This window comes from Heterocephalus glaber, unplaced genomic scaffold, assembly GCF_053883595.1.
Source record: "Heterocephalus glaber isolate CG9 unplaced genomic scaffold, H.glaber_assembly_v1.0 deba00001673, whole genome shotgun sequence".
NCBI classification, from domain to species: Eukaryota; Metazoa; Chordata; class Mammalia; order Rodentia; family Bathyergidae; genus Heterocephalus; species Heterocephalus glaber.
In genome coordinates, this window is record NW_028258410.1 from 1,884,831 (window position 1) to 1,899,733 (window position 14,903).

At 36.8% G+C, this 14,903-nt stretch overlaps 1 protein-coding gene across 1 annotated transcript; it reads right to left on the reverse strand.

The window, feature by feature from the left end:
- Positions 1-9,166: 9,166 nt before the first annotated feature.
- On the reverse strand, positions 9,167-10,147 carry LOC147822075 (olfactory receptor 14I1-like). The gene has a single exon (XM_087197544.1). It carries the CDS (start codon positions 10,145-10,147, stop codon positions 9,167-9,169), a length of 981 nt encoding a protein of 326 aa, XP_087053670.1.
- Positions 10,148-14,903: the final 4,756 nt, after the last annotated feature.

The window sequence follows — 14,903 nt, forward strand, 5'->3', positions numbered from 1 at the left end:
CAAATTCATAGGATGAAAGCCTTAAGCATTATAATGGTTAAAATGAACTCAAGCCCCAGTAATGTTTCATTTATTCAGTACATAGAAAAGTCTTTCTAATCCTCTCTGGACTCCTCAAGAATTTTTCTCATTCATGTAGTCTTTCTATGACCATCCCAGAGTTCCTCTATGTGAGGTTCTGTATCACCCCTGGGGCTGGGACATTTCATATCTCCTACTTGTTCTCTAGCTTCAAGGGCTGTAGAATGACTGTGATGTGGTCCTTCTTTGGCTTACCCTCTCCTCAGTCCTCTTCTAACAGATCTAAGTCATGAACCTGAGCTTCCTTTGAGAAGGACTTTGATTTGAAGGATGCCAGGCCAGTCATGCTGCCCCAATCTCTGAGCTCTTCAGGACTCATATGTGAGCCCTTCTTTCCCCCTTTGCACCATCTTCTATGAGAGATGTCACTTCAGTGGAGATGTCAAAATTCTATTTTCCTATTGGCAACTTATGGCCCATTTCCCTCCTGTAAATTCATGTCTGCATGTTTTAACCTAAAAAATTCACAAACAGTATAGAACTGTTTGAAATAGACCTCTAACTCCAAGCTTAATTTAGGAATGAATTCTAATATGTAATGAGGTTCCAACATTCTATGCAGACATTTTCCCTACTTGCTTTCATAGATTTTGATAGAATCTTTATGGTGAAATAATTATTTTAAATACAGTTTATTTACTTAGGCTTGTTTTGAACTATTTGAAATCATAAATATTCCATTTAAAGATTATTTTTTCAATACTAAAAATTGTTCTATTGAGGGTTGAATGCCAGTATTATTTTCCTTTGGGGGGTAAAACCACAATTGAAGCATTATAATATTGAAAATATCAATGTCAGTATTTTTGTTAATACTTAAAATTTAATTAATTTCCTTTGCAAAATGATTCACATTTTTCTGCCTTTTATGTGCATAATAGCAATATCTTTTACAGTGATCTCATATGTCTTTGCATGGTTTTACCTAAGTATTTTACATGAACTGCTTTCCCTGCTCATCCTCTGAATTACCAGTTGTTTCTTAGCCTTATTACTCTGCATGAAGAGAACATCCTCTGAGCACAGGATGTTACTATGGAAATCAATGCTGATTGACTAAGTTAATAGTGCTTACCTGGTGTAGGTCACAGATGCAAAGCACACTTCAGGCTATTGTTCATTTCTTTTATCAAAGTAACAGAATACGTATGGGTCTTTAGCAGTCTCCTTTCCATCTCCATCTCTCCTTATCACCTGTCCTTTCTCTGCAGTCCAAAACCTCAGGTTTCCCTGTGCTAAATTCACCTTATTTTTCTACTCATCACCAAGCATGACAATCCTCTGCAGAAGAGAAAATATACCTGGATCATTCCTCCTCCTCCTCCTCCTCCTCCCTCATTTTCCTAGTGATATTTTGAAATTATTTGGATTATAATTTAAAATGTGGACCACTGGGTGTATTATGGCTATTTTCCCATAAATTATTAAATGGGTTACACTCAATATTTACAAAATCATTAATATGATTTAACATTCTACATGATTGAGCTGATATCAAAATTACACATAATAAAGACCACACTAGATATTTCCACATTTTTTGAAAATTCAAATAATATTTTGCTCATGTGACTTGATTTCCGTGAAACGCCCCATAAATTTCATGAGCTTGTAGATATTTTCATTACCTCTTAAAATCCAACTCAAGAAAATATTTAATTCATCAGCCCTGCTGATTAATTCCAAGGTAATTTCCAACCACTATGATTTCTGTCCTGTGACCTGAGCCATACATAAGATACTGATCTTTGAAAACTAGCTGCCTAAAACAAACATTAGAATCCAGAACAATCTGTCTATTCTTAGAGAAAGCATACATCATATGAGGATGAAATAGTTAAACTGTCTTAAGAATTCGAAGTATTTCACAGGTATTTGTGTAAGATTTATTTATTAGTAATATTAAGGAAAGTACATTAGTTAATAGGTAAAACTTTACCAGGGCAGTGGAGTAATGAGTCTAACTTCACCAACATGAATATTGTTTTGAAAACTGTTAAGAAACTTGGCAGGGTCCTTGCACCTGCTTCTTTCTTCTGTGAGTAAAACACAAGGTCCTCTTCTCAGTGAGACTCCCAGTACAGCCCACACTCAGCCCCACTTTTGAAGTAGTTGTGAGTCCAGTGAGTCTTCACCAAGGACACATAGGGGTCACACTTCTGAAGAGCTCTGGTGACCTTGTGATCCCAGCCTCCAAGGTGCTCACATTCCCTCCAACCCCTAATTGGCCACAATGTTTGGCCACACCACTGTGACTAATTAAATTTCCAATAGAGTCCTTAAGAGGTCAGTTAAATTTGTGGCATTTACTAATCAGAAAGCATTCAAAAATAGTTCCTACATCACTGAAATTTAAAAAAAATCAAGATTATGTCTGATTATGAAAGTAATTTAATTATGCTACAGTAAATCCATTTGGAATCACATAGTCCAATATACCATGTTTGGGGAGAGTGGCTTTGCTCTGTGGGTGGATATGTTCCAGAGAACTAATAAATGTTGCAGAAAGTCATGTGTCATGCTGCAAACTAAAAAATTTATGTCAGACTTTGAAATATTCATTGGTAGTCCTCAGTTCCCAATCTGTATTTATTCTTCAATTTATTATAAATTGTTCTTGTTCTGTTTTGGCATGGAATAAATGAAGAATACCATCACTTATATGAAACTACAATTATAATGCCCCTTCCTCTTTCTAAGTGTAAATCACTATGGTGCAGGTGTGTGTGTGTGTGTTCAACCAAACCCACACAGTGCAACAGAATGAATGGAGAAATATCGGCGTTCAATTGCCATCTACAGAGTCAGAAATCAAGCATATTTTTAAGAGAATAAATGCCTCTCCCTTTTCATTTATTTAATATTAGTTTTGGGATACAATGCATTTTTCAAAAAATTTACTCTGGGATTATGTGACAGGATGCTCACAATTGTTAAACTGAGCTGTGTTTGAGAATAATTGGTGTTAGTTTGTTAAATGTTCTGTAGAGTTATGTTTTGAACCTATCTGGTCCTGTGCTTTTGTTTGAAGGGATACATTGTATTGCTGATTCAGTCTCTTTACTCAATCTTCTCCTTTCAGATTTTCCATTTCTTCTTTGTGTCAATCTCTGTAGACTATATGTTTGCAGAAATATATCCATTTCTTCTAGCTTATCCAATGTATTGCAGTACAGTTGTCCATAGTATTATACATTATTTTGCATTTCTGTTCTATCAGTGGCAATATCTTCTTTCACTTCATTAATTTCTCTACTTTCCTTCTTTGACAATCATTTTGGATAAAAGTTTGAGGACTATGGATTATCTTTTCAAAAAATCAAATCTTACCTACATTTCTTTTTTCTATTGCCTTTATATTCTCTATTTCACTTATTTATGGTTACCCTTTCTATTTTCCAGTATTTTTATTTTTGAGCCTAGTTCATTTCATCTTTCCTATTGAGATGTATATTAATTTGTTTGAGTTACTTTTTGGAATATAGGCCTTTAGTCTACTATAGATTGGTTTTCCTGCATCCTCTATTTTATGTGCTCTATTTCTATTTTCACTGAAATGATGTTTTAAAATTTCCCTTTTAATTTCTTCCTTGAATTTTTTAGTATTCAAAAACATACATTTTAACTTTGAAGTATTTCTGAGTATCAAAAATTCCTTCTGTTTTTGATTTGTGGTTTCATTCTATTATATCAAGAAACAATAGCTTATATGGTCTTACTATTCTAAAAACTAAACATTTTTGAGGAGTAAAATATGATCCCCTTTGAGAGTCTTCCATGAGTGACTGAGAACAATGTATTCTGTGTCTGTTGGACTGACCCAAGACCAGGAGTTGGAGAAACAGTGGATAGGGAGGACAGAGACCTGAGGAAACCAAGACAAGCCCTGAGAAAGTGGGAGGACAAGGGATGAAAACTCCCTGAATTCTACCTGGACATTAGCATGAACAGAGTCTGTTCTCCTGACATTAGAGGCCTGGCTGAAAATGACAACTACAGGATTTCATTCTCATGTGCCCAGCAACACAGTGCACTGAAGTCTGCAAAGAAAGACCTGAGCTTGGGTGCCTCTGCAGATGCCTACTCTGGAGCTCCCTCATCTGGCATGGGCTTTTCATTTTTTTCTCTAAGAAGCTGGATTTTTGCAACCCCACTGCTGCTGTCCTATTGTTACTTCCCATAGTTTTGTTCCAATGTACAGAACTCTTTGTGGCTGTCTTGTCAGGCCTGCCTCAGGTCGGCAAGTTCCATCAGCTTTGGTGGAGTTGTCATGTATTTATCTCTTTTTCCTTTCTAAAGGAGAGAATTGCACTATAAAACACTCACAATGAAGATTCTTTTCCCCTTCAGCACTTTGAGGCTATTTCCACATTCTGTCTGGGCTTGAAATATTTCTAATCAGAAGTAAGATTAGATTTTGGGAGATTTGTCACCTGTATGGTTTTTTTTTTCTTTAGCTGGGTTCAAGATTCTCTTTTTCCCTTTTGAAAATCTATAATATGTTCTGTAGTATGCTTTTTTTGTTTATTTTGTTATGGTTGTCATCTTGTCACTTCCTGAATCTTTATGTCTGTATCCCTCAGATGATATGAAAAGTTTTTTCCATTGGAAAAATAAAAGATAAGTTTCAGGTTTTCCTATGACCCTGGGATTGGATTAAGGCATGCATCCTAAAATCCAGCTACAACCCAAAGAGAAAGCAAGAGGAGTGGGCAGGTGTATTCATGGAAAAGTTCTGAATGTGGACTACATCTGTAGGAGAGGGTCTGTTGGAGGTATAATCTGCCAAAACCTGGAGCAGGAGACTATGTCAAGGCTCAAGGCTCCAAGAAACATGAGGAATCACAAAAGAAAAGAAACACAAAAAAACCAAACTTGAGCTCATATAGCTGACCCAGAACAAAGAGAGATCTGTGAATTTCTTGTGGAAGATTTTAAAACAAAACAAAACCAAAACATTACAGAAGCTCATTAAACTACAAAACAATAAATTTCCAACCAAAGAAAAGCAAGAAACACAACTATTAACAAATTACAGTTTTCTCTGACCCTGTAGAAATACAAAACTAATCAATCTTCAGAAGTAAAAATATATTAAATGAATTGTTATGCAATTATGGAGGCAAAGATGTTCCACTATCTTCTGCCTTCCAGGTAGAGAACCAGTTACACCAGGAAAAAATTTAGTCTACTCATGCATGCCTTTGAGGAGGAGATCCAAAGACAGAAGTTCCAGTCTAAATCCAAGGCCATAAGCCTGGGGCTCCCACATCCTAGGGAAAGAACAGATGGACATCCAATCTCACAGGGAACCAACTGCCTTCTCCTCCGGTTTTGTTTATCCCAGCCTTCAATGTGTTAACAGACACTGGCCTGGATTAGTGAGGATTATGTTCTTTGCCTATTCTGCTCTTTCAAGTCCTCATATTTTCTAGAAACTCCTTCACAGAAATTGTGTAGAAGTAACTTACTTGATATCTGGACCTCCATGAGCCCAGTAAAATTGATGCATAAAATTTACATGAGATTACTGCTTGTCATCTTCCTGTCAATATTGGTTTGGTGTGTTAAAAATGGCACATCTTCAGTTATGTAAGTGGTACATGTAATAACTTTTACAATGTTATACTACTAATAAAATAAACATAATATTTCAAAGTTGATAAATTGTCAGTAGAAAAACTAATATAGTATGGAGTTGTTTAATGTATCATCTCCACAAATAACCTGCACCTAACTTAAACTCATGTGAGTTAATAGGAAATAAGTAAAATATATTTACACTTGAAAGATATCCTCCAAACATGGGAACATTTTGTCTTTTTTCTTATCAATGATACAAAGGTGAAACTGAGCAAAATCTGTACAAGCAATTTAATTATGGAACTAGTTAAAAATTAAGAAAGGAAAAGTAAAATTCTGCCCCCTGTATCCTTTCAAAAGACAGTGAGGCTAATGATATAGGCATTGTTAGGAAACACGTTGTGTCCCAATGGTGATAAATTGTACCACAAGAAAGCCTAGGATTCTTGAAAATATGAAAAACAATTTACAAATTGCAGGATATGGGGTGACATGATTTGCTTCTGCCTGTCTTCTAGTGAGCACTGGAAATGAACATCACTAATGATCAAGAGTAAGCTCTGTGACTGATGTATGTATATAAAATTACTCAAAACAGTGAAGGAAATAGCTCTCTATACAACTATACAGGCAAGGTAAGACACAGTTTTCTTAAGGAAGAACAACAGTGTACTTACATGTGATAGCTAACTGTGGTGTCAGGCTGGATAAGACTTGTCCAGGTGATGGGATCAGCACAGATATGCGTGTGTCTGGATGGAACTTACTGAAGAGGGAAACCCCCATCAGGTGTAGGCTTGTAGCCTGGATGGAGTAAGAAGGTAAAGAAGAGGGAATTCTCCCTTTTGCAGATTCAGAGTAGCTCCAGTTCTGTCCATCACATTCAGATATCCCTTTCCAGTTTCCACTGCAGACTATTTTTCCTTCTAGTGGGTTCTGAGCATGGACTCACCCAGGACTCTGCAGTGAGCTCAAGGTCTTTGCCTGACTGGATCCTCCAGCTCTGCAGGGTGCTGAAGGCCATTGGTTTTCTTCCACCCATGACTGCACAGATGGTGCTGTAAGTCTACCTTGTGACTCCTTTATTATATATATTATAATTAAAACTGTTCCTCATTGAACTGCTAGAACCACAACTGATGCTCAAGCTTTATTGTTGGGGGAATAGGGTAATTTTTGTTCTAAAGTACAATTTTAAAAAATAAAGAAACATGTAGGTCAAACAAGTATAAGAAGCTTGAGGAGATTTTGTAGAACATGAGTCTTGTGAAAAGAATTTTAGATGTGATTGAACTGTCTAAGGGTAGGAGGAAATTCTTTTATATTCTGAAAATTGGGCATTAAAACAAAAATACCTTTATATGAAATATGAATATTTTTGAAGCATTGGTGTGATGCCAATGGAAAACATTTAAAGTGGTCTCCTTACCTTTTTAGGTAATTGGCCTATGCAACAGTGACTGTAGGTTTTAGCAAGATAATATCTGGTGTTTCATATCATCCTTATGAAGTTGCTGGTCACCTACAAAGTCTGAGTCTTCTCATTTAAAATATTCAAGGCTTTTCTATGATTGTATAACTTTCTGTATTTTCCTTTGAACTCTTTAAGTTATCAGTGGTTAAGGATGACTTCTGATTACAGAAGTGCTTTGCTTTTTACTTTAATTTTCTTAGTCTCCATTTGCAGAGCATAGTGGTCACATTACTCATGGGGAGAAGCCAAAGGAACACAGCACAAGTTAATATTTTTTCATCCCGTCTCTTCTTCTCCCTTCCTGCCAAACCTATTAGGCCCCTTTACATTTGCAAATGATTTATCTACTTTATTATTGCTTGTCTTTTATCTTTTATTTTGCTTTGTGTTTATTTCTGAGTTTCTTTCATAAGAGATAGTATGCAATATTTAAACTCTGTGTCTGATTTATTTCACTTAACAACATGGTCTCACAGTGCATCCATTTTCCTACAAATACCTGAAGTTTATCCATCTTTATGGCAGTGTAGTTGAGGTGTCTGAGGCACCACAGGAGGGTAACCCACCTCCAGACCATCACCAGGACTTGAGCTCTGGATGACAGGATGTCTATGGGGCCAAACATCACTGGCTTCTGCCAGGAGCAATAAGTATGGAGATGCAGGGAGCTTGATGCACCTGTTGTTCCAGGGCTGGACAGGGGATAAATGGGCACCAGCACTTTGATGCTGAGTTTTTCCCAGACAGGGCTTTTTGATGAAAAATGAGGGAAATTTGGATTCAGTTCTGAGACACAGTATTGCTAATATGTGTGTAAGCTGCTCAGAAAAATAAAATTCTTGGTTTCAGGTGAATTCATCTGTATGTTCTATTGATGAAAAAAGTGGACCACACAGTGCAAGCATTATCTGCTGATCTCCATTGAGACTCCAGTAGAAGTTATCATTTCACTTGTCTCCATGCTACACTCTTGAGTTATTTTTGTACTTAATCCAAGCAGTTTGAATGCATCAACTATGGCCTGCATCTTTTAATCCAGAATAGAGGAAAAATCATAAACTTCTAAATTGTAATTTTTTGAAAGTCAGTTGTTTTGTGTCTTAATTTTCATTGAGTAAAGCAAAAGGATTTTAGCAGATGTAGCAGAAGGGGTTGGCAAGGATCTCAGTGTTGATCTTGCATCCCATTGTGTCGTCAGGCCTGAGTTGTCCCCCTGCCTAAACTCCTTGTCACTTATCATAGCCTGAGTGGAAGAGTGAGTTCAAAGTGCACAGTGCAGACAGCAGGGTCTTCTCACAGGACCACTCAGTGCACTTCTCCAGGTTGGTCAGATCCAGCACCTGAGGTTCTCTCAACAGCACAGGTGTCTGTTAGTGTGGAGCACATAAGGCATGAGCTGCTTCTTATGATGCCAGTCTTGTTTCTAGCTCAGTATCCTTCCATATATTTTCCAAATATTTGTCAGTGTAGATAATTTATCTAGTGTTTTAGGAAACATGCATAAAATGCACAAAAAGCAGAGCAAGAAATTTGACACAAAAATTATATCTCACCATAACAAGCACACACAACAACAAATAGAGAAATAAACAGAGATGATAATGTGTATAGATACTCATTTAAAAACATATAACAGATAGGAATTAAACTGCTTTAGAAGAGAGTTGACATTTTTGTTTCAATCAAGAAAACCCTTTTGTGGGAATTCAGATTATCTATTCATCATTCTCCACAGAGAAGCATTGATCTCACTGTTAAGGTGGAACACATAACTCATGCCCTGCTCCCAATGATTGCTGTCCTTATCTCAAAGTATCTCAAATATTTTCAAAACATTATATGACAGACTTCTAGCATTTCACAAAATGGATATAAAATACACAAAGCACTGAGCAAGAAAATTGAGATATACATTTTTACTCCATGATAATAAACATATACAAACAACAAAAACATAGAGTCAGGTAAAAATACACAGTTGACAGGTGTAGATCACAATTTATGAATATATATCATTAATGAATAAAACTACTTTCCAATGATAGATGAGATTTTTGTTTTGGTCAAGAAAATTTTCACTGAAAATCCAGAGAAGCTGTTGAACATTCTTTGCAGAGCAGCATTGATCTCCCTGTTGCGTAGACAGTAGATGATGGGGTTCACAGATGGGGGCACCATAGTGTAGAACATGGCAGTCAGCATATTCATAAGGGATGGCTTCTCTGCAGTGGGACCTAAGGCAGTCACTGATGCAGCAATGAAAAACAAAAGGAGAATGGCCAGTTGTGGGGTACAGGTGGATATGGCTTTGTTACGGGCTTCCGCTGAATGCATCTTGAACACAGTGGAAAAAATTTTGATGTATGATATAAATATAAAGCCTGCACATACTAAGACAAAATAGGTACATACAATAACAAATATAAATTCAGAATACTGTATATCTGGTGATGATATTCTCAGAATTTGAGGAATATCACAGAAATATTGCTGGATCACATTGGTCTTGGTGAAAGGAAGCCTGAACAGAGTGCCTGTGTGGATACCAGAGTAGACCAGACCAGAGGCCCAGGAGCCAGCTGCAGCCTGGGTGCACAGACTTGGGGTGATGATGAGCCCATAGTGCAGAGGGTGGCAAATGGCCACATAGCGGTCATAGGACATGACCACCAGGAAGGCAATCTCCACCTCTGCAAAAAGGATATTCAGGAAAATCTGTGTAACACACTCTTTCAGGGATATGGTCGGATTGCCTGTCATGGAATTCACTACAGCCTTGGGAACAACAACTGAGATGCTGCCAAGGTCTATGAGGGCCACATTGCTTATAAAAAAGTACATGGGAGAGTGCAGATGTGTGTTTGTCATGATAACAGTGACAGTCACAAGATTCCCTGTTAGTGCTCCCAGATAAATCACTACAAACAGCACACCTTGCAGAACCTGGAGCTCCCGGGAGCCTGCGATATCCATGAGGAAGAATTCTGTGAAGGCAGTGAAGTTGTCCATGTCTGCCCACCTGCCGTGGTCTCTGCAGAATCAGGGATTAAAGTGAGCAGAGGATGCTGCAAGCAGAATGCTGAGCAACCATTAGGCCTACAGTGTGTCTTCTACTCTGGAATTCAGGAGACAATAAGTGGATAAAATAAAGTATCTTCAAATCTAGTAAATATACATATTTCTGTTTTGATTTTCTTTCCCCAAATGGCTGATATCCTTTTAGTTTCTATACTCGTAGGTGGAGAGAATTAAGCAATACAACACTGAAAATGAAATCAAGTTCCAAAAATCTTTCTTTCATTTTTTCAGTACTTGCAAAATGACTTTTTAAGTTTTACCTGGACACCTCAAATATTTTTCCCATTTGCTTTAGTTTTGTGTGGCTATCCCATACCTACTCTATGAAAGCTTCTCTGTCAGCTCTGGGGTTGGGAAATCCCTCATCTGCTCCTCATTCTCTAGGTCCTGGCCTGGAGAATGACTGTGATGTGGTCCTTCTGTGTCTGATGCTCTCCTCAGCTTTCCATAATAGACCTAATGCATGAACCTGAGCTTCATTTGACAATGACTTTGATCTAAAGGACACCAGGCCCATCACACTGCAACTTTCTCTCACTTCAGATGCTCTTCAAGTTCAGTGTGTGAGCCCTTTCTTTCCCTTTTACACTTTCATCTATGCAAGGAGTGATGTCATTCTGGATGCCAAAGTTCTATTTCCCTACCAGCAGTATATTTCCTATTTCATTCTGATACCTCCTTGTCTGCATATTTTATCAAAATTTTGAAGTGCTCTTCTGTGATGCAACCTTTTGGTAAACATGGATTCAAATATTTAATGATGTTACAACTTTCTCTGAAGATCTCCCCTCCAATTGATTTCAGAGCTTTTCTAAAATCTCTTAATTCTAAAAGGATTTCAACTTTAATTCATTTACTTCCATTTGTTTTGAAGCATTCAAATAATAGAAAATCTCCTTACTAATTCTTTTCTGTATTTAAATTAGTCATATTGAGAGATCTAATTTTTATTATTTAATTTTCATTGGTAAAAAGAGAATTGAATATTATAATATTGAAAATATTTTCATTGGCATTTGTAATACTTTGTATATTATTTATTTGGCATTACAAAATAGTTTACCATTTTCTGGCTTTTACGTGTATAATAAAAATGATTTTCTTATACTGGTAAATTCATATGGCTTTTTAGTGTTTAAATAAAATGTGTTATAGGAAGTTTTTAGTCTGGTAATTCTTTGACTTACATGTGGCTTCGTCTTTTAGTCTTATTTGTAATAAAAATACAATCATTTGAGCACAGACTGTCAGTATAAAACCAAATTAATTGATTAAGCTGCTACTGCTGACACACTATGGATCACAGATAAAAACCACACTATGGCGATTCAATTTTCTGTGTCAAAATGACAGATTGTGTCATCAACACTCTTAAGTCTCATTCCCCATCTATTATATTACATGTCCTTCATCTTAGTGCAAACAAATTCTCAAGTTTCCCTATGATGAATTTCCCTTACATTTCCAGTCTGCACAGAGCATCCTGATCCTGTGCAGAAGAGGAAACCCAGATTGCTTCCCTTTTTCATTTTCTAAATGATGTGTTGAACTTATTTGGCCACAACTTTAAAATGTGAACAACAGAGTGAGTGAGACAGTTCATTCACAATAAATTATTAAATGGGTGAAATAACATATGTTATCTAAAGAAGCAGTGTTATCATTTTAATACTGTATGAATTACAGTTGTCATCAAATTGAGCACAATCGTGACCACATTAGATCACTCAGTCTTTTTTCTTTTGCTAATTTAAAGGCTATGTTTAAACACTATGGTTTGATTTCAGTGAAATGCTCTTGTAAATTTTATCTGCTTATAGATTTGTTCATTTGTTCATTACTGTTTTAAATTCACATCAAGTCATTATTAAATTAGCCTGTTCTGATGCTCGGTTCCAGGTAACTTCTGATCGCTATAGTTCCTATCTTTAGACTTGGGCCTTAAATGAAACACAGCTCTTCTGAGACCATTTGAAAAACTAATTAGTCAAGGAAAACTGTAGGATCTGCAACAACATGTCTATTTTATAGTATACATACATCATGTGTAGCTGAAATAGTTACCTTAACTTAAGGTTTTGAAGTATTTCATAGATACTTGTGTGTGTCTTATGCATTATTAACATTAACAGAAATTAACACATACAAAATTACCTGAGGAGTGCAGTAATGAGTATAACCTCACTAATGAGAATGTTGCCTGTGTTCAATGTTAAGAGACTTGATGAGATCTTTCCTTCTGCTTCTTTCTTCAGTGAGTAAATGCAAACTCACTTCTCAGTGAGACTCCCAGTGTGGACCATGCATGCAGCACTTTTTCTGAAATATCTGTGAGCCTGGTGAGTGTTCACCAAGGACCTGTGAGGGTCACACTTCTGATAAGCTCTGGAGACCTGGTGATCCCATGTTTCCTCCAGCCTCTAATTGGTGAGTATTATTGGCCACACCATTGAGAATAATTACATTTCAAAGAGAGCCTTAAGAAGTAGTTTGTGTGTGACACTTAATAAAGAAGAAGCATTCAGATAGGATTTGTGTGTCACTGGAGATTCAGTGAATTTTCCAGTCACAACTTATTATAAAATTAATTTACTGACATTATAGTAAATCCCTAAAACATTGGCCTTGAATTCAGTGCACTGTGACTGGAAGATTGATGTCACTCTGTGGGTTGAAGTTTTCCAAAGAACCAATACATGATATTACAGAATCATGTGTGACTCTTAACAAGGGCTAGAAAAATTAAAATCAGAGTGTGATAAATTCATTCATAGGGCTTCAGTTCCCTACATTCAAGTATTCTTTAAGAAATCATAAGTTGTTCCTTGTCACTGTGGAATAAATTAAGAATATCAGGATTAAATGCATATATGATAAAACTAATCCACTTTCTAATTCTATACCAATGCAAAGAAGTATTATTCCTGTTGTTCATCCAAACTCATTGACTGCCTGGGGCAGGAGGTTTCTCCTTGGAAGCAGATGACTCCTGCACAGCATTCCCAAGCTCCATGGACCAAGGCTCCTCTCCTCTACTGTCACAGAGCTTCATTGTCCTCGGTGTAGGTTTTATGTTTGTACATGGAAAGGTAATGCATTCCTAGGACTTCGTAATGAATAGCCTCTTCAGGAAGCTCAGGCGAACACTACATCTGATGTGTCTTGGTCTGATTTTTCATTAATGTATCAAAATATTTTATATTTTAAATGCAAACAGCTTGAAGACCCAAAGGCATGGCACAAGCATTAGTGAGGAGCCAATGGCAGACAGTGTCACATAGAGAGGGAGAAAGAGAGAGAGAGGGAGAGGGAGAAGGAGAGAGAGAGAGAGGGAGAGGGAGAGAGAATAATGTGACTAAGGATAAAGGAAGATAGTGGAAGGGAGAAGGTGGGTCCTGGTGCCAGCAGCTTGGTATTTTGAAGGAACCCCCTCTGTGTTCTACCCACACCCGGAACAACAGCTACACCTTGGCTGCATCCACCACATTACATGTGCGATCACTGTGAATCTCTGAAAACTTTACCTGGGTATAATCATTAATTTGATTAGGCAAAAATGTTCATATTTGAGAACTCACACAACTTATTATAACCTGGACTGCTTTTTTAAGGGTTCAAATAATGTTTACTGTTTTACTTCATTATTTTGGACTCATTGGTGCCAGACTGCATAAATTTTTGCAATACAGTATGTAATTTTATCTCATTTACAATCTGTATCATCTGCCTTATGACTTTTATTATTTGCAATGTTGAGGATCAAAGTCAATACCTTGTGCCTGCTATGCATGTACTGTAGTAACCCATGCATTAGAGAGAGAAAAAAAACTGCTATGCAGTTTGAAGAACAGTCTACATATCAGTTCTTCGACACTGTCTACATTTCAGGTTTAACTTGTACCCTGTCCTAATTCCTCAATAACAGGGAGAACAAACGTGTGCTGTTGCATCATTAAATACAATTCTAGGCTCTCTGTCCATACTCACACCTAAGTGTTTTACAATTTCAAAAAAACTGACCTGAAAGTAAGACAAAATTTCATAACAAAATTATAAGAGAACAGTAGTTGATATACTGTGTAACATTATCTTCAAAGCAGTATCTCAAAGTACAAGACATAGATCAAAGGATTTTCTCTCAAAAAAAGGGACAAACATAATACGACAAATGTTTCTTTTCAATGAACAAAGACAAATTAGGAGTATAAATGAAATAAATTACTATATATATTAAAATACATTTGAGTCAGTAGAGTAGGTAATTTAGGGGATTATTTGAACTTCTCCCTACTTCCTACGTATCTATTTTCTATTTTGCTCCTTATTTGTCTACATATTTTATTTTCTCAGGCTGTCTACCTTCTTCTCCAACTAGTGAATGAATGGCTACTTCTGTTTTGCAGATTACCAGCTTTGTGTTTTTGCTCATGAAAGGTCTAATTTGCCAGACAGGAAACCCCCTCAATGTGAACTCCGATTCTAAATGAAATATCTAGTTCAGTGGGTTATCTGCTCTTACTATGAGGAGAATAACAAGATGGACCTATACATGTTGCTGGGCACAGACTGTCACTTTGCTATGATGTGGTATGGAATAAATGATAAGAAAGGATCCACACTGATTCTGTGCTTTTACACAGGAAGCTTTCTCTGCAGTGATGGAGTAGACACACAGTGAGACAAAGTG